This window comes from Ixodes scapularis, unplaced genomic scaffold, assembly GCF_016920785.2.
Source record: "Ixodes scapularis isolate PalLabHiFi unplaced genomic scaffold, ASM1692078v2 PGA_scaffold0__279_contigs__length_252992795, whole genome shotgun sequence".
NCBI lineage: Eukaryota > Metazoa > Arthropoda > Arachnida > Ixodida > Ixodidae > Ixodes > Ixodes scapularis.
The window spans coordinates 422,928-443,640 of record NW_024609835.1 but is presented as its reverse complement, the minus strand read 5'-3'; the positions used below and the strand labels follow the sequence as shown (position 1 = coordinate 443,640).

Genomic DNA, 20,713 nt, shown 5'->3' with positions numbered 1-20,713 from the left:
TGAAACTGAAAATGGAAAAAAAAGTAAGACTTAATATTTAAAAGGGAATCAAGAAGTTAAAGCTGTTGCGTCCCACGATTAAGGGTCACCGTGGCAACAGCGGCGACACACCTTCAGTCTCCAGGTTTCTTGGAGACAAGCAGAAGCAGTCAGCAGCCCTAAGTGCCGTTCTTAGCTAGCCGGCCCATACGGATATAAGAGCACATAGAAGGAAGGCTGACTTGCAACTCCGGTATACTCGTCTTCTACCTATTCCTGGAATATAGATAAAGTATAGGACAAAACATTCTAAACACTTACGCAACCCGCAAGGTGAAACACAGCGATATCCGAGCTGTGACGTAGGAGTCCCTCTAAATTATCATTTCAAACTAGATGGACTGAATGAACGGCAAATGTGCGAGCGCGCACTGTAGAGCCTGCATAGGCGTCTCGCATGAATGCGAGTTCCACACTGGACGGAAATTCCGTAGCGTTTTGGAACCAGGGAGGGTATATTAAGTGAAGAGCATTTCAGTTGTCTGCATAACCGCTCATTCACACTGACAGCTCATTCACACTGGAAGCGGATCCGCATTCGCAAAGCGGTTGTGAGCGCGGTTGTATAAAGATCCAGTCCAATTCCACGCGCACTTGATGTCATGGAGTGCGCGTGCAATTGCACTGGATATTTGTACAACCGCGTTCGCAACCGCTTTGCGAACGCGGATCCGCTTCCAGTGTGAATGAGCGGTAAGAGGGGAGAGTGTTTTCGCACGTCACTTCGGTACAAATAGTCGCACGTGCTAAACGAAATTCCCCGAATAAACAGGGACAAGGAAGTAGATGAGACGAAGGTCACTCTCAAACGAAGGTTTATTGAAAGAAACACACACTACTAGCTCCATATTTCTGTTTTTTTGTTTAGAATATGAAACTCCCTATCTATCAGGTGCATTGACGGGAACTAACGCACATGTTTTGCCCTTGCTTTCTGACGTATAATACATGGTAAAAGTCCGAGGCAGTTTTATCCGGCTATCTACTGATAATTGTTGTTCGTGCTAATTCTGGGTCATACGAGCACCAACTCCAGTGGACTGGCAGATTGCTCGGCGGGGACTGCTTTAGTGGTCATGCATGTCATGTTGCTGGATTTGCAGATTGCTCGGCGGAGACTGTTTTAGTGGCCATGCATGTCATGTTGCTAGCATGCATGACCATGCACGTATCTTGATTGCTCGTTATCTTTTATCAGGGGCCCGTGAAGTGTTTTGACGAAGTGCCGAAAATGTCCGGCGTCGATATCGAGCGCGGTCGACGGCGCGAAACAGTAAAATGTTCCACTATCAGCAATCGCTGTAATATCTTGCATCGTTTCTAAAACACACTCAACTTTAAAAATTGCAAATATAAGAGTGCCTGGAGCTCAGCTCGCGTTTTCTACTTTGCCGCCCCTAGCGCGTGGCTATGAATAGCGTTGGCGGCGTGGAATAGGCGGCAGGCCACGTGGCCGCTTGTTCTGGCTCCGAGTTGAGGGAATGAACGATGCTCATATTTCCCGAATTTAATTTCGACTCCCATTGCTTAGAAAGAAAAACACCCACGCAAATTTATTCCGTTATTAAGTTTCGGGAGTGATTCTGAGTAGTACTTAGCGAAAGTAGAAAAATCGTTTCATGTTTTTAAAGGTGAACGCCGTATAGTTCCAGTAAGCTTGCGTGAAGTGTGAGACACTCCCACTCCATGTCGTTCCACGGCCGTACGGATGCCAGCGGTTCCGAGGAGAATTGCTAGATCACAACAGAACGGAAGGAAACTCAATAAGAAGCCCAAATCATCAGCGGAGACAGCAGCGAAGGCACGGGAAAAGAAATAGCTGTAGGAACATGACGTCATGTTTCCCAGCGTTGCTTCACCGACAGCTAACCGGCTGGCGACCCGCCAGGAGGCTGGTGATTGTATTTTTGACAACGGTATTGGGGGGAATTGCGGCGTCCCTTTGAAGTAATATTTCGGAATACTTTGTTCTAGTAAAGCGTATCTAGCATTTGTTTTGGTTCCGCATTTGAGCACGGTTACCCATTAACTTACCGCTTTAATAAAGCATCACCATGAACTTATCAGAGGAGTCGCGATAGAGACGGTACAAACGAAGACGACTTGCAGTGGTAATGGCTAAGCTTTAAAACTCGCCTGAAGCTCTGCGTTTTCCATTCCTCTTCCTAGGAGGTGCATACTGCCCGAAAGGGATCTACACAGGAAGGCAAAGTACACCGTATCGTTCTGGGTATGGCGTTCATCGTGCCGAACCTTGAAGCATATGACCGCCTTGAAGACCAGATACTGTAAGTAATAAAGTCTGTTGGGGCGGTGGATTATTTTTTTTTTCAGTTTTGCAGACCTTAAAGTGGTCAGAAAACGAAGATTTAGCAGGGTACTCTTGAAACAAAATGCTCATCGGTTACTTCGAACATACGCAAAGTTTTGCTTTTTGTATAGCTCTAGAAATGTCTATAAATAATCTAATAATCTTGATACTTTGCATATGGAGACAAGGCAACAATGGCAGAATTGTGACCTAGTCTGGCCAAATTTTAAAACGTTACGAAACATCGCAACAGGCTTTTTTTTTTAGATATCTCTAACAAGAAAAAAAAAAAAAAAAAAAAGAGGCCTGCGGCAATGATTGGTTTCGTTGTTATTAGGACAAAATGATTTTTTAATTTTTGATAAAAGCAGGATTTATTATTTTATGATACTTAACGCGCGTAGTTTAAATTTACGCTATAATAATAACACAGTAAATATCCCATCTTGGGCTAGGACACTAAAGATAAATTGGTCATTCGACTGCAGTGAAACAAAATGCCCGGCTCAGGCCCACCCGCGATATTTGTACCTGAACAATGAGCCCTGGCACCGCCATCGCCGGCATTTTTTCCCTGAACTTGATAGCCTAGATCGATGGCAAACAGCCCGTGGCCCGAACAAATCCCAAGCGACCGTGGTGCTTCCGGAGCTGGGAGCAATTCACTCGCTCGGAAAAATTCTGCGCCATCTACGAAGAAAGATTGCATATGAGTCCTCGGCGAATCCCTCTTAAAGCTAGAAATAAAATGTCACCTACATCACTAACCATGAGGATGCGTGGACTCGAATTTCCGATATCAGACTCGTATTAATCCCAACATCCCTAATAAAAATATAAAAAAAGAACCGTGTCCTCGCGGAATGTTACTAATATTTCCTTTCATGCGTTAGATACATGTGCATGTGCATCTTCGATTAGTCGCATGTTATTTGATGAAATGCACATGTTTCAAACTTCAAGATCATCGGTTCTCCTTTCAACAACCAAATCTCGTAAGAACTACCTGGAGCAGTGCAAGACTCAGACGCATAACTTCGCTCTTCCTTTTCTGCTGCCTCGACGCTCGTGCTTTATTTTTCGTTTGGCACAAGTTCGCCTATTAAACCTTGATTTTTCAGTTCACTGTTCGTCTTCTCGTCACCTTCGTTCGTGACAATATGACAACGATTGTAAATGAAAAAAAAGGAGAAAGGCTGAGGTATGGTGCCTGGAACGCGTCTCCGACTGGTGTGTTTACCGCCTCCAAAAAGTGGTCCCTTTATTTCCGCCTGATGATGTCATAGAAGTGTCATGCTGTCGCCGGTCGCGATCCTGGCGGCGTCCCAACAATTGTGGTGTATATGGCAGACGCCTGTTCTGCTGTAGGTCGCTCTCCACTCTGACAGTCCACGGAAGTTGAGGCAGCCGGAAGTTGGGACGCCTGGGGCGCCGTGACGACAGCGACACTCGCGTTCGCTCCTGCTTTTCGACAGCATTTCTACGGCCAACCGCCAGGATCGCGACAGGCAGCAACATGACACTCCGGCTTCTGTGACGTAATTTGTTGTCACTTTGGGACCACTTTTGATATATGCATATTGGAAAAACTAGCATGAGAACCAAACTGGCCAAGCTGGTAACTATGCTGGTCAATGCGGTCAATGTGGTAGTCAAGCTGGTTTAACTGACAATCAAGCTGGTTTACGCTGGGCAAGCTAGAATTTACGTTGGTCAGTCTGGTTTAAGCAAAAACCAGCATGGTCTAAGTAGAATCTGGTTTTATATTCAATCGGGAGCCAGTCTGGTCCTAACTTGTCAAACTGGTTTTCTATGGAGCCGATGTGGTCAAGCTGGGAGACAAGCTGGTCATGGTGGTAGACCAGCTGGTGAATCTGGTCGAACTAATAATCGTCGTGGTCAAGATGGTCATGTTGGGAGCGCGCACACCAAGGTCGGCTTAGGCTGAAACGAGGCCACGTCCTGTTCTTTGTCCTCTCGTTTTCTTAGACGACGGGGAGGGTCAGGCGCGCTGCAAGCTACCTTTGTGTGCGAGAAGAGAGAGAGCCAGAGAGTGGTAGGAACGGACAATTTGAGACGCGTTTGGCTATCTTGGGCAGATTTTTGGAAGGGACGGCTGTGCGCGCGTTGTTTGGAGATTACTTTAACGGCGGTGCAAGCGAAGCGGGTTTTGAGGAGACAGCGAGCGGCAGTCCGTTCAGTGCGGGAAGATGTCGGACGTCCCGACTGAGGCGTCGCTTCGTGTCTTCGAAAATGTGTGTGCTCGTGAATGACGGTGGTGCCGAAAAGAGTATCGCCAATGCCATCCAAGCCACACGGATTTGCTCGCCTCCTCCGACCGCGCAAGTTGCCGCTTCGCCCCCATTACTGGCGGGACCCAGGTTCGCTTCTCTCCTCCGTGTAGTTTTTTCTTCTTTTATTGCCTGTTTTTGGCGTGTGTCTCGTATTTTTCGTGTCGAAAGATAAGCAATCCGGTTTTATTAACATTGTTGGCTTTGCACCGAGAACCATTGTCTGTGCCTCGATTAGTACTGTGTCAGCGGCGAGGATATGTAGCATCTGAGTTCATGTGAGGCGGCCGCAAGTACGAAAATAATAAATTGGATTCCGAGTTGGCTTTTCTGAAGAGCTTGGCTTGTTTATCCTGTGCATTAATTTAAATAGGTTAAACCGGTTGGGAAGTCCACCAGAATGACCAGTTTAACCAGCATAACCATCATGCCAAACTGGGCATGCTGGGGCAATAACCCAGCTTGAAGCTGGGACCAGATCAACCAGTATGCATGACCAGTATAACCAGATCGACCACCATGACCAGTATGACCAGATCAACCAACATGACCATCATGCCAAGCTGGGCATGGTGGGGTAAAAACCCAGCTTGAAGCTGGAATAAGCTGTTTTTTTTTTTCAATAGGGTGGGCGGGATAAAACGCTAAGCACACCAGTCGAAGACGCGCTTCAGGCACCATAGCTGAAGGGTTTGCTTTTGCTCGCACAGTCTCGCTCCCCCCTCCTGAGCGCCCCCTTTCCATTATTCGCTGGTCCTTCTTCCATCAAATGTTGCTTCTAACTGAAAGAGAGTGGTCGTCTCTACTCGTCCTGGGTGTTTTTATTCTTCCAAATGAACGTAACTCTGCTTCATTTCACCATTAGTACAGACGCAACCGCTGCTACGAGCTCACACTGCCCATCAGACAGCACCAAAAGCGCGCCGTCTTGGTGTTCGTCAGGTCTCCGCACGTGTTTTACGATCGCTGAACGAGTTATGAAAAGAAAATGCCCAGTGACTCGCGCTTTTGACACTGCCTAATGGGTCCCATTGGGTAGTTTTAGAATGGCGTGCGCAAAGGCTCTGAGTACGCAAATAATAGCGTCGTCGTCGCTGCGCATGTCCCGAAGGTTAACCACGTGTTTCGCTTTGCGTGCGCTATTTAGCGTGCACGATTTTTTGGACATTGCATGCGTATACCAAGGGTTCTTCTGCTTCTCCAAGGGGGATCCATGATGCACTAGAAGTTTGTGTGTGTGTAAAACTTTTATTGATCCTGCAGCAGTAGCCCTAGACTACCGGACGCGGCCTCACGTCGTCGCTATAGCACCCTCCGAGGACTTTGCCTCTCTAGGAGTGCCGCGATCTGCTGGACGGCCTGTAGTTGTACCTCGCAGTTGTCGCTTTCGGTGGCGTCTTTGAGTTCCGGTGCAAGGTCCGCCTCTTGGCTTGCTTCCCGTCTTCTTTTGGTGCAGTCCCACGCGATATGCGCAAGCGTTGCCCTGTCGCTTTTACGTAACTTACACACGTCGTCCTGGAATAGGTCTGGGAGAATATGTTTCCCTATTCCTGAGGTTAACATGCATCTTGTTTGTAATTGTCGAAACACCACCGCCTCCTTCCTCGTGAGGTTGGGGTGGGGTGCCGGTAGCAGCTGCCTGTCTAGCCTGAATGTCCTAAGCATTTCTCCATACTCACAAGGTTCGTAATGTGATGACTGGCTGCCGGCTCGGTCTCCCAACGCGCGAGCCATGGCGTCCGCCACCGCATTTCCCTCCTCGTGAGCAGGGTACCATTTAAGTGTTACTTTCCCGCAACTCTTATTGTCCAGTGTCCTCGCTGCGGCCTGACTAATTCGTCCTGCCATGAAGTTTCTTAGCGCCCTCATAGAGTCACTGAGCACCACTTTCACTGTTGGCAGCTTGTTGCTTGCGACGCGCGAACATTTCTCGGTGTCGTCGGCGAAGGTACGACTTGTATACGTGTGCGAAGGTTCGTATACACGAGAGCTCTTTTGCCGAGGCGACGCAAGCGAACACGACCGGTCGACCATTCCCGCCGTATTCTCATATTTAAACAAATCTAAAATGTTACTCCGGACCAAACAACTTGTTTTTTACTCAAGTTATAGCATTTCGTGCGTGAAATAAAAATTGTTACTATGTCTTGGTGGCGTTGCAAGCGCGAGGGGCCCAAGCATTTGTGTCACGGCGCAGAAACACCACTCTAAAACTCATTCGCGTATCGTGCGCAAATGGAAGCGCAAATTTTGGCGCTAGCCTGCACTGAAGTTGCGTAAGATTTTTTTTTAATTCACTATTATCCCGCAGCGTGACGAAGTGTAATTATTGGCTATCGTTTACTTAAGTGAGCAGTGCGACAGTATAGGCCAGGGGTTCAATTATATGCGGTCTTGCTGGCAAAATAAGGCATCCATCCTTTTTGTAAGTGAACCTGCATTATCCCCGGAGCACGATATTGCGATTTTACTTCTCATTGATTGGCATCCCTAACTTTTTTGGAAATCAACGCCTCGCGCATGCACGAAAATGAGAATTTCAACTGAACAACAACAAATCGCAATGTTCTCAGGAATATTGTAAACGGCAGTCATAAAATAACCATAAGCAGTAATTAAACATATGAACGGGTAAAATGTTTACTCCAAGGCTCTACATTTTTTTTTTCATTGAATTCCATTGGTTACATTTACAAAATTGTCGAATTCTGTTCTCTTCGACAAAAGATTGTAATGTTGCTGAGGACTGCAATTGCCTGGGTGATATTAACCAGAAATCAATTAGAATGATATTTCCTTGAGAACGTTTTATTCCACGGAATCTCCCAGAAAGTTGGCCATGACTGATGAGAAGACCAATGATTGGTGGTTGCACGTGCGTCGCGGCACAGTTCACATGCAAGGCTTGATTTAAGGGAAGTCAGCGTATAATGTCCATGACTGGGTCGGGAAGAAACTTTGCGTGGTGGCCTTGTTATGAAGATGTTAACTCGCATGTTTGTTACTTCCGTGTCTGATTACTTGGCAGGTCCTTTACGATCGACATCTTCGTGGCCAGAACGCACATCTCGGTTCCGGATGACCGCTTCCCCGACTGCTCCATTACAGGTCCAACGGTCTGGGAGAAACCTCCCACTTACCAAGCGGGAATCGTAAGCGACTTCTTTTTTTATCATCTGGGAGCACAGCGTACTACTGTGGGGTATATCGCCAAGCTCCAGATAATATACCATCCCTAAGGTTTCGGGACAGCTCCGCTTATTTATTTAATGGAATTATTTCGATACCTTCAAGGCGTGAAGGCGTTAGAGAAGAGAATGGTAATCGAGAATAAAACGAATAAAAATGGAATATATGCGATACAACAACATAAAAGAAACGAAGGGTTATTAATAAGACAAAAATATGTTTCAGTGCCAGATTTAAAATTGAGTGGATCTGTTATGGTGACGATCGAGGTGGCCTGCTTCTATTCGTTGCTTGTTTTGTAATAAATAATAAAACAAACAGCTGTTACTGCGACAGTGAGTTACACCTCCTAATGGCTATGGTCCGCACGGAATGACAAGTATGACGGTTCTAAAAGCTCTTTGTTTAGAAATCTCACAACGCGCGCACAATAGGTACCTACTGTTCTTCTTTTTCTCCACCAAGGTGCGTTTAATGAATTCCTCGCGTTTTTGTGTTTTTATGCAGTACGAGACTCTCCTCTTCATCAAGAAGTTTAAGACCCTATTTCAGAAGCCCAAGCTGTACATCTCCTTTACCATGGCTGGCCGCTTTTACAAGGCAAAGGAAGCCTACACAGCCTCTCCACTCGGAACTTCCTGCACAAGTCTACCCTGGGAACCACCTGTGGATATCAAACAGGTGCGGCGCTGTAATCGCTTGAGTGTTTAGAAGATGACAGTATTTCCATATCTTATCCGACTAAAAGGGCATTCAATCAAAACGTCCAGTTTGCCACCTTTGTCAGCAGGAAAGCTGTCAGCGGATCCCAAATAGCGCATATGCTGACCGCTTTGGTATTTTATTGCAAACGAAAGCCATAATACTGGACTCAAGAACTTCGCCCGTAATAAAGAAAAACATTTTGTGTTAGAATCTGAGGCTGGGTTTTAAGATGATCGAACAGTCAGCGCCGAAAAAACTCTGCTTTTGCACAGATCCACTCGCCCCCGTATCCTGCGTGCCTCGCGTAAATTTTTTTTTTTTTTTGAGAAATGACCGCAGGTATTGCTTTGTTACAGAGAAACACAGATGACAAGTACGTTGTAGTCATACGTCTATATCGACGGTCCCCCGAAGTATAGTTCGGTCGAACTCCAGAGGGCGACAACTACGTCGCTAGAGCGATTCGCGTCCTCCGCGACTGGCCTGCCAGTTCTTTACGTTAAACATCACAGACAGGAAAATTGAGCCAAAGTTTCTTTCAAGTAGCTTCATTGCGGGAATTTATTTCCAGATCCGCGACCGTGAGTTATTGGGACATCCGTCACGCTGTAGTCGAAACACTGCTGACAAGATAATGATCGCAACAACAATAATTTATTTCAGACATAGTTGTGTCTGTGAGGTTGCGGCGAAGGAAGACACAACGTTTTCTGATATGGTCGTCAGCACCCCTTACAGCAGTCAAGCAAGCGAATAATGCATAGTATAAATACGAAACTTACGCAACACTTACCAGCAAAAACATCGACACTGTGACAAAAGAAGGGTGTGTAGAAAGAGAAAAGGCTAAACGTATTCTGACATGGTTATTAGTTCTTGAACGGTTTGCAGGAACAAAACATAAGCACCAACATAACCAATTAACAATCTTAATAATAAAAAAAATTACACCATCGAGAAGTTTTGACTTATAAACACAACATTCTAGGCAGACATATAACACACTTTTTTTTTCACACGTAACACCTATTGGACGCTAAACGTTACAGTGTAAAAATACGGTTTTACTCATTCCTAAGCACATAGACCGTGCTACTGTTTTGTTCTCTTTGAATTATATGCAAGTGTATTTTTTATTCGTAGGCCAGTAATTTGGTAATTAAATGCATGAGTTCTACAGGTCGTTCTGATGTTTGATTTAGTATAATACGTGCGACCGAGGGTGTATTTAACGGTACAGCAACGTGATGTTGGAGAGCCTTGAAAACGAATATTTTATAATTGCATGCGTACAACACATAGAGTTAAAAATAACTCCTATAAATGATTACGACAATTAGGCTGTGTGTTGTTATCTACAACAAATTCCAAAGGCTATTATCGCAGTTAAATTTATCATACCAAATTTTTATAAGTGGGTCTGAAAAAAAAAACATTTTAGTCAAAGTTTATGAGAGGGTCCTAGTGTCCACTAATGCTAAGCACTTTGTGACAAGAAACGGCTGTGACAAGGAGAAATGCTAGTAGAGCAATGAGTAAGCTATGAATAAATAAAATATATTCTGGCACTTTCCTTCAATATATAATCACAGACGTTCAGTCATTTTTCAAGAAAATCTTACCCAAGTGCTGTTCGTACTGTGCATAAACCTAAAATGATACAAACGAAAAAGCTAAATATAGAGAATTTTGTAATTTTTACTTGCCTTGTAAAGAACAATTTTATATCATGTTTGATTTAATTTCACCACGAAATACGAGGATAATCGACAAGACGAATATATTTTCCCCCCCTATTAAAAGTATTCAACAGAAACCGAGAAGTTTGTTTCAAATTGACGATCTTTTTTTAAAATCAATACCAAATTCATTTGTACCGGCGACGGAGGCGTGAACAAAAAAACAACGTCAACATACGTTGGCTTTTGCAAGGTGGTAACTTGGTCTTGTTGGTGATTCTTGAACACGATAAGAAGCAGCACTCAAAGGAATAGAACAAAAGGAAGAAACAAAGGACAAACAGTGCCTTTTCGTCCTCGGTCCTGTCCCTTTGAGGGCTGTTATTTCTCATGTTCAACGTCATATGTTGGTTCGACCAGGCCCACCCCTGTTTCCTCAGCAGGGGCAGAATCTCAATCGCGCAAAAAAAAAAAAAAAAAGAAGAAGAAAGCAAAGCAAACACTCTGCTTAAAAATGTAGAAAAGGCCCCTTGTCACTTTATGGCCTCACAGTATCAAGTGATAGTTCAACGTCATCAGAAAGGCGCTTTGAATGCGAAGTATTTATAAGTCTTTTGCGACATCAGGTGACACTATCACGTCATGCGACACGGTGCCGGCTTTAGATATTCGCGAAGTCTCCGCAATGTGCACTTTAGAGACCTCCTTACTGTGGTTACAAACGAAGGTGCGCAAAAGAGGCACCTTTCTGAAGGCGCATTTAAAACGCCTTCAGAAAGTGTAAAAAAAAAGAGCCAAAGGTTCCTACAGTAGCCAGAAAAATTTCATTTTCCTTCATTTTTTTCCCCCACCTTTTTATTGCTTCCCGTCTTTCTCACATAAAACCATTGTTTAAAGGGGGTTAGGATACGAAAATTAAACGAGTAGATTATTCTTGAAGTAGAATGCTCATAGGCTACTTAGGATATACGCAAACGTTCGCGATTTTTAGGGCTCTACAAATTGCAAGAATCAAGTTACAAATTTCGATCATTTTCATCTGGCGACCAGGCAACACTGCCCAAGTCGGGCCATAAACCACGTGATTACGAACGCTCTCTCATTCTGGGCGGCCCCATGATCGCCCAAGTTCGCCTCCGCCGCGGTACGATAAAAACTGCTCACGCAACTCGGGTACTGCAACGCTATGCTCGCCCTCGCCCCCGCCTTTTGCCCTTTAACCTTCCACCCTGCATGAACCTGCGAGATTGCCTCGGACGACTGCGACCACGGCTAGTTCGTTGGTGACTCGTTCTCGCTTGAGCTGATCGCCAGCTGGTCGTAGTCAAAATCACCAACTTCCAACATCTCTCGATGAAAATCACTCTCATCGCTGTTGCGATCAGTGTTGAAGATTTCGATGAAACGAGCGATGCCATAGACGTAATCGTAACGAACCGCATGCTCGAAACGCGGAAGGTAAACAGGATGTTGAAGCTCGAGACGCCGAGAGAGCCAAGTTTGTGAGTGCGTGCAAGGGGACGCCGTGAGTTGGGCACGGGACTTTGCCAACCCAATAACCGCGGCCGTTTTTCCGCGAAACTATCGCGCCATTTTCAAAACAAATTTATCAAAAATATATGAACATAAAATGATTTAATTTTGGTGTGTCCTAACCCCTTTAACGTCTTTTTAATGCACTTAGTAGAAAGTTTTCAGTGATTTCCGATGAAAGTTTTTATCGTTTAACCTAGGTACATAGTATGATATGAAGCTTACTACTTGGTTAACATAAACACTTTTTTTTCGGTCTTAACGCTTTTGTTGCTACATGTTTATTTTCGTAGTTGTTGGTTAAACGATGCTTACAAAAATATTAAGACCAAGCGGGTCACGAAGCAGTCGAATATATAAATTTACATAAATGTGATCCAAAGAAACTGAACAGCCATCAACCTAGTAGGTGTTTCTACTGTTACGTCTTAAGTATTTTTACATATTCGTTCTCTGTAATATTTATTTATACTTGTTTCTTATTGAAAGAAGATAAAACATCAAGAAAAATCAAAAACGCTAAAAGAAACGCGTTAGTTTTACGAGCAAACAAATGTTTACGAAAGTATGGCGCGGAAAAGGCAGCACGCATCCACAGCAACTTGGCACCACTGACATCTATGGCCGTGTTCCAAAATTAACTCGATCTTACTCCAGGGCAAGGGTTTGGTACCTTCGCGTTCCAAAACCTACCCGCGTTCAGCGCTTTTCAATCTGTGTTGTCACGTGATACGACCCGCCGGAGTAACTCGGATCCATTTGGGTAAGATTTGGAACACAGCCTATGACAACTGCTGGATCGCGCTTCCCCGCTCCGCGAGTGCGGCCACCGGAAGGCCATCTTGCAGGCAGCGAAATCGCGTTTTTGGAGCGTTGCGGAGGCTGGCGAATGGGCCGCCGACGAGTTGGCCGTCGACGAGTTGGCTTTCGACGAGTTGGCTATAGACCCCGCCGCAACACCGGTGAAACTTGCTTTCAAGGAGTTGTGCGTCTTTCCTGCGGCACCGCGCTTTCGTAAATATTTCCACGTGTTATCAACGGCAAGTCTCAGCGTCTACATAAGGTTTTCAAGAGCTTATTCGGCGAATGACGACGAACGAGTAGAAAACGTGTCATCAGCACGCTGGGGTCTAGGCCAACTCGTCGAAAGCCAACTCGTCGACGGCCAACTCGTCGGCGGCCCATTCGTCGAATAGGCCTATTCGTCATAGGGCAACTGGTCGAAGGAAAACTCGTCGAAAAGGCCATCTGGTCGCCGCTTCTTTAAAGCCAAATATATAATCCTTTTCCTTCAATTTTAAAGCAAATACTGCCCTATAATAGTCCGTGTTTTGTCTTTTATGTGCAACTCTTTCGTAAAAAATGTTTACAGTAGGCACTCTCTCTAAAAAAAAATGACATCCAGTCTGCTCTTTTTTGTCAAAGGTAACAACTTGCCGCTTTCGCCACTTTCACGGTAAAATGGGGCACGGTCACTACGTCGCTCGTGTATCGCTGGGGCGCGTGTTAACCCACCCGGCGCATCAGTTGATGCCGCTTCGCGGCGACCGTCTGGGGCGGATCACCACAAAATTGTTGACTCAACTGACCCACCCGTTCACGCCATTCGCGGCGACAGTCTGCGGCGGCTCATTACAAAAGAAGTAATAAAGAAAGGTAACTAAGGGACAATCCCGATATGACACATTTTTCAACTTGTCTAAAGGTTCTCTCCGTCTTTACCCTCTTGTAAGTTTTCTTTCAATCTTGTAACTTAACAAAGGCGGTGTCCCTAGTCCAAACACAGATAAAAATTTAGGTGAGAAGATAAAAAGGAACCACGAACTTTTACCGTGGACCGTCAATCAACCCATTCGACGAATCGCCCTTCGACCGATTGCCCCATTCGACAAGTTGCCCTTTGACGAATTGCCTTAATACGAATTGCCCTATTCGACAAATGGGCCGTCGACGAGTTGGCCGTCGACGAGTTGGCTTTCGACGAGTTGGCCGGATCCCGTTGCGGCGTGATCAAAGCTTCCTTTGGCACGCCTAAGTGCTCCGTGTCTCTGCCTTCTTACCGATACCGATACCGGCCGATTTTTTTTTTTTTTTTATTTATTGAGTTTTTTGGGGCCCGAAGGAATCAGAGAGGAGTGGACCAAAGTAGTACGTATATATTACGAAATTGGGCAGTTTAACACAACACACAACTTAAAATAGTTATGAACATCATTTTCAAAGCCGGCGCTCTCGTTTAAGCTGTCGATAAGTGCGGGAAGGCGATTCTAGTCCAGTGATGACGTAGGTACAAAATACTGATTAAAGGTAGATGTCTGCCAATGAGGGATGCCTACTTTACTCTGGTGATCGATACGAGATGAGTCATAAGATGGTTCTGATAACAGATGCTGGGTTATGATGATATATTTTGTGAAACAAACGCAGACGTGCAATTTTCTACGGAGGGAGAGGTCAGGCAAGCCTAAGGTTCTTTTCATTGTTGGCACGCTAGAAGTGCGGCGATTGTTATGCAGTATGAAGCGAACATAACGATTTCGAATGGCTTCTGGTGATGATGCAAGTGTTTTGGCTGGATCCCAGATCGAGGCGGCGTACTCCAGTTTAGTGGGGGCCAAGGACTTGTCGAAAGAAAGTTTTAGGTACAATGGTTCGCGGGGTAAATTTGAAGGTGTGTCGCGCGAAAATGTCTTTGCATCATATATTGGCCACTGAGTTCTGAAGCGTCCAGCTCTTCCGGCGAGTTGCTGTAAGGGGGGGGGGGGGGGGGGGGGGGATCTACGGTTGCTAATATGCACTATAAACCATGGCTATGTTCCAAACCTACTTTAATGGATCACATGGCAGCACGGATAGAGCAACGGTCTTTAGCAAGGAAGGTTTTCCAACACAAAATACAAGACAAAAAAAAAGACGCGCCACCGCCCTCTTTATTTTTTCCCCTCAACCCCCCCCCCCCCCCCCTCCTCCCCCTCCCTTCCCACCCTTTTCCGTGGCCGTTTCTAGCCCCGCGCGTCTCTAGCCCCGCGCGTGACACAATTTACCAATATACAATCGTCAGAGACGCTGCTCCAGAGGCCCAGACGGCTTCACGCACACTGCACTTGCAAAGCACATCCACGCGGAGTCGATTCTTGATCATATCGAAGCGTGCGAAGGCATAGAGACGCAGCACTTCGGCGTGCCAATGAAGCTTTAAACACGCTCGAGGTTTTTTTTTTCTTTTTTCTTTTTAAACTTCTTTGGCAAATGACGACGGACGAGTAGAAAACGTGTCTTCAGCAAGATGCCCCCAGCCTCTGTAACGCTCCAAAAACACGGGCATGCAAGATGGCCGTCCCTTGGCCGCACTCCTGCTGCAGCGACCAGCAAATTGTCATGGAGATCAGTGCATGGCACCAAGTAACCAGAACACAGATTGGATTGATTAAGCAAACATGGAATGAAGGTTACGTTTTTTTCCTTTTAGCATCATCGTGGTAATGAAAGAATTGCGTGGAGCCTGCTCTAGTCACCGACAGTGTAAGAAACTCAGGGCGTGGCTTATTATAATCAATCTTCTTGCGTCGTGATTGGTTCTTTGGCGTTGTTATCGGCTAATGTTGCAATCTGATTGGCTGTGGAGAAAACATGAGAGGCACGAAGCTCGTCACGCCCTGTGTTTCTCATGCGGTCAGGGAATATATTACGGAAGGTAATGCAGCAGAGTCTTTGTGCCTTTATGAGCGGACGTTGACACCGAGACAATGTCTCCAGTGGTTCCGCCGGTTCATGTTTTATGCAGATGTGCAAAGAGGCCAAGTTTGAAGCATCAGGATCCATGGACAGTAGGACGCAAGTGATGTATGTGAAGGAGCAAAACAAGGGTCTCATCTACACGTACGACAGCCAGTACACAATCACCACCAAGGTTTGTCTCCTTCAGCAGAGCCTGCTTGTTTGTGCGTTTCACGGCGGCTACCTTGCATATCATATACTATGCATCGTTTCATCTTATGTCCAAGCGCAGTCCAAGACACCAACACATACAATCGCGAACATACATACTAAAAGCGCAAATGACTGGGCCTCCCCTGTGCAGGATAGGTTGTAGAACACATACAAAAGCATGACGAACACCTTCACGTCGCGTTCTGGCGCCATCTGATTGGTCCCATCGGAGTGTATAGCGTTGACTGTACACGAAGTTAAGGTGAAACGAATTATAGGATTCGGTACAATCAAAACGGAAAGAATGTAAATACTACACTGTTTGTCTGGTCGCATATTTGTCGCGAAGAAGCATCTTGTAGGCTCTCTTTGTGCAACCGAGACCACGGAAGTGACCCGGGAACTCGCGCTCTACTTGTTGGCGCTGCTGGTCTCGTGCTCCACAGTGTTGACCCGGTTGACGAGGCCAAAGGGCTCGCATGCTTTCAGGCCCATGATGGCCCTGCCCTTCTTTACTATAAAAAAAATCCATGAAACCTTGTTTTCTGCCGACAAATACCGACAGGCGGACTTTTTTCATATGTTGTATGATGCCACCTCCGTAGCTGTGCAGAGTTGCAGTCGTGGGTTGAGGCCGCTGCTTCTGTTTGATCTTCATAAACAATGTGCGTGGGAGCAGATTGGCCTGTGCACTGGTGTCCACTTTAAGCTCTATCGGCTTCCCTTCTATCGTAGTTGTAATGGTCCTGTCACGGTTGCCTACCGATTGCACGCTGCTGGTTAACAAAATTTCATGCACATCAAAATCGCTGCTTGCCTCACTGGTTTCTTCTACGTCATGTATGCCAGCCTGCGCAGTCTGGCAACATATAGCAAAATGATTTTTCTTCCTGTATTTTGAGCATGACTTTCTGTGGGCTGGACATTTCTTTGGAGCGTGAGCTTGGTTGCAGAAGCGACATCTCCACTTGTCACTCTGCTGCTGCTTGACTGTCTTGACGATCCCCACCTTGGCTGCTGCTTCAATCGACCTTTTAACTGCCGCGTCATCCCATGTTTTCTCGTGGACATTGGCTGTTTCTTCGGCTTTGCAGCATTCAACCGCTATTTCTAAAGTCAAATCTTTTTTCTGCAGGAGTTTCTCTCGAATCGTCTTACTTGACGTTCCATACACGATCTGGTCTCGTAGCATGGAAGCCTTTAGGTCGTCAAATCCACAGGTCGCTGCTTTCAGCTGAATATCGCTTTAGAAATGTTCGAAAACTTCTCCTTCCTCTTGTCGCCTTGTCCGGAACACATAGCGTTCGAACGTCTCATTGCATCTCGGAAGGCAGTAGGCTTCGAACTTTCGTACCAGGACATCGTAATTTTGGGCTTCTTCAGCTGACAAACCAAACGTGTGAAATACCTCAATGGCTTCTTGCCCTGCGAAGTGCAGAAAGATAGCGGCTTTCTGTTGCAGGTTGCGACGTTCCTTGGGCTCTGCAGCCAGAAGGAAGAGTTCCATGCGCTTCTTGAATTTTTTCCAATTCTCTGCAGCGTGCTCTCCTAGCCGCAGCGGTTTTGGTGGCGGAAGATCAGTCATGGTTCGTGGAGACTGAAGATCACTTCTGACACCATGTATCGTTCTATTACCAGCGCCTACGGATGATGGACTGTACGCCAAGATGAGATAAGAGCGACTGACTCGTCGTCGTCTTTTATCTCCGCACCACGAGGCTATCCTTGTGGCTATCCTAGAGGTCTACCCACTATCTTCTCAGCCAGTCAGAGCTTAGCGTCGCTCTGACGTCACAGCAACCCCTGTGCAGGAAGCAGACGGCTTGCTCTTCGCATAGGTTCCGCTCCGTTGTCGGTAAATCCCAATAAATCTCAAGAAATAATCCCTGAGCCGTTTTCTTTTTAACTCGAAGAAAACAGGAAAACAAGCTCTCCTTGAATGAGGAGAACCCATGCTTTACGGGAAGAAATACTTATTACTCGTTGACCCGAATACTAAGTTTGTTCTCGTTACTCGAAATAAGTAATCAATTACAACTACTCTGGTTTAAAAAAAGTACGTAAATATATTACTCAATTACCTGCGATGAAAAATAAGTGCCATTGCACAGTTCCCACTCAACTGTTCAAGAGTTTGCTCTTTCTTCGAATTGCCGAACGAATTATTAAAAGAAAATGCTCAGTGACTTGCACTTTTGACGCTCCTTGATTGGTCCCATTAGCTCGTTGCGTAGGGTGCTCCTAGGAGTATAACTATTTATCGGAACTATATTTGAATGACGAGCGGGCTAGACATAAGTTACATTTCAGATAACCATAGGATTGGTTAGCGTTGTTGGTTACGTAGTTAAAACTCAGCTGCCAGGGTGTGTGATTAAGATTATAAGTTGCAGTACATGTAGATTCACGTGTTAGATGCATTGTTTTTAATTTGTTGGCGGTGAGTTTTAATATAGCATCGGGGATCCTCGTCTAAGCACAACGCGAGCACCTTGCGGAATGCTGCGATGCTGGTCGCAAAAATACTTTCAGTACAGAAATGTAAAGGGTGCGCGAACGCACGCAAACTGCAAGTTTACAAGAACGAGACGAACACCAAAGCGGGCTTCGCGTATGCACGCTTAAACTTGAAAAATAGCGTATGTATGCTTTAGCGTGTGCAACATGCACTGGAGCGAGCGCAGCGTTTTCTTGTGTACGTAAAGCGCTTACGCTTGCTTCTGTTCGCTATTCTAAATCTTACTCATACTAAGTACCATTGAACAAAGCTCAGACTACCGAAAAATATAATCCAAATCACGTTGTGGCATGCTGTGAGTCAGAGTCGCTCGATATAGCAAGAGCGCAGTAATCAGCGAAAGGTTTGACTAAACAAATATATGCAAGTAGCTAGTATACTATAAATCAGAAACACTAGCGGAACTAAAACAAACACTCGAGGTACTCCAGAGGAGACAGATGCGAGGGTGGAGTCAGCGCCATTACACTTTACAAACTGCGAGCGATTCGTAAAGCAGTATACCAGCCAGTTGACCAAGTCAGGCTGAATGTTAACTTGCCTTAGCTTTATCGATAGATTTTACCTTGTCGAAGATTTTTAAAGTCTACATAAATGCAGTCCACATGCGACCCTAATCGAGGAGGACTGTATTAAAATAAATAATAGCTAAGAGGCCTTTCCTTTTCTTTTTTTTTTCTTGCAAGTAAAACTCCTTAAGTTACGTTAAACGGGAAAAAAGAAGGGATATTATTTCAGAAAGTTAATGAGTTGCGTATGGTACAGCATACGTTTTCAGAAACTTAACGGGGACGCTGGTCAGTGAGAGGCTCCGGCACACGCACTGCACCGCCATCCACTCAAAACTCTGATCACCTAGTGGTCCTCGGGTAAGTTCAGCCAATGGGAAGGACGAGCGTTCGCATGTTCTATGATCTAAGCAGTGCCAAAAGGGGTGAACACCCGTTTACTACTCGAACTCCATGAACACGTGGTGGCGATATGACGTTCGCCCTTGTCAGGGGCTGGTTAAAAAAAGACGAATGTCTGAGGTAACATCTATACTTAGGGGCTTCTGAGGGTACGCTTTTATTTTATATATTTAAGTACTACCTCTTAAGGCCCCGGTAGAGCATTACATAGAGGAAATATATCAATACATAAAAAGGAATCTCTCCAAAGTCAATACCAAAAAAATAAATTCACAATTGTCACACGCACCAACACATAGACATTAGAAAAAATGTTTAAAACAAAACAGTGCTGCCGCCAAGCGACTGATGAACGTGCCTACAAGCGGTGAGTCATTGTGAGTAGAAGACAGTGCTGCCGCCAAGCGACCGATGAACGTGCCTACAAGCGGTGAGTCATTGTGAGTAGAAGACAGTGCTGCCGCCAAGCGAGCGATGAACGTGCCTTCAAGCGGTGAGTCATTGTGAGTTACGCAGCTGCGTAACTCACAATGACTCACCGCTTGTAGGCACGTTCATCCCTCGCTTGGCGGCAGCACTGTCTTTTTTAAAAAAATTTTCTAATGTCTACGTGTTGGTGCGTGTGACGTGAAGTTACCGTGAAGCGCCGTGCAAGTCCACGGTGTCGTGAAAGAAACCATTGCGTTGCAGATCTGCAAGAGCCGTAAACCGATGCCCGCCGTAGACGGCTTTGCCCTGTTCGACTTGGAGCTCGACCGAGACGAAGTCAAGTGTCCGAGGAACAAAACCGGCAAATTCAGCACCCTGCAAGACATCCGGAAATTGGCCGATGAGTTCCAGTCAACCCCAGCTCATCGACTCCCAAAAACTTGTGAAGGGCTGTCTTTGGCTTTTTACTAACTTCCAGGATAAATCCCATGTGTTCTGTCTTGGTTGAATGACTCGCGTCTCTGCGTTTCATCACGATTACGTATTGGCGCTATTGACACGACCTTATAAGGGCGAGATACCGCGTGGTCATGTTTTGGTGGCACGCAGTTATAAGCAGGGTTTCCCGAGAGTTCCTCGATTGCACAGCGCCCTTCGAAAACCCGAACTGCACGGCAAGAAATCTTATTTGCAGGCTTATCTTAATTCAATTGGGTGGTCGAAATGAAACACGATTGCTCACGTGCGGCAAGACCGAACTCCGAAACCTTTTATCACTATAGGGGTAACGGGTTCTTAAGCGGATATCGCACCTCCCGAGCTCTATGCAATTCCCATGGCAACTTTTTAGTATTTTCTCTCAAGAACCACCGAACGGATTCACATGGGAATGGTTTTATTAGAAAGGTAAAAAAAAAAAGAGTAATGTTGCGGCGCTACATTTTCCGATTTTTAAGCTTAAAATGTTTTACGGGAACTTAAAGATGCTTAAAAAAGCCTTTTTTTTTTTGTTCTGTGCTTTATAAACGTTTAAAAATATACCGCGGCCTAAATACAAATTTAGGCTCGACAATATTCAAGACCAGGAATTTTCGAATATATCTCTTACAAGATATTTTTTCCAGAGATTCTCATTGTACTAAATTTTAACTAAGTTTGTAGCTTATAAAAACGTTAAA

At 45.5% G+C, this 20,713-nt stretch overlaps 2 protein-coding genes across 2 annotated transcripts in view; both read left to right on the top strand.

Annotated features, from left to right (window-relative positions):
* Window positions 1-2,331, top strand: part of LOC115325797 (probable serine/threonine-protein kinase dyrk2) — a 72,475-nt gene extending 70,144 nt beyond the window's left edge. The window contains exon 6 of the mRNA XM_042288847.1: window positions 2,209-2,331. Coding sequence (XP_042144781.1) covers window positions 2,209-2,331 — 123 coding nt within the window. The remainder of the gene's footprint in view (window positions 1-2,208) is intronic.
* Window positions 2,332-8,211: 5,880 nt separating this feature from the next.
* LOC121834998 lies at window positions 8,212-20,006 on the top strand. Its single transcript, XM_042288839.1, has 4 exons — window positions 8,212-8,295; window positions 8,383-8,511; window positions 15,532-15,657; window positions 19,797-20,006. The coding sequence occupies exons 1-4, from the start codon at window positions 8,212-8,214 to the stop codon at window positions 20,004-20,006; spliced, it is 549 nt and encodes a 182-aa protein (XP_042144773.1).
* Window positions 20,007-20,713: the final 707 nt, after the last annotated feature.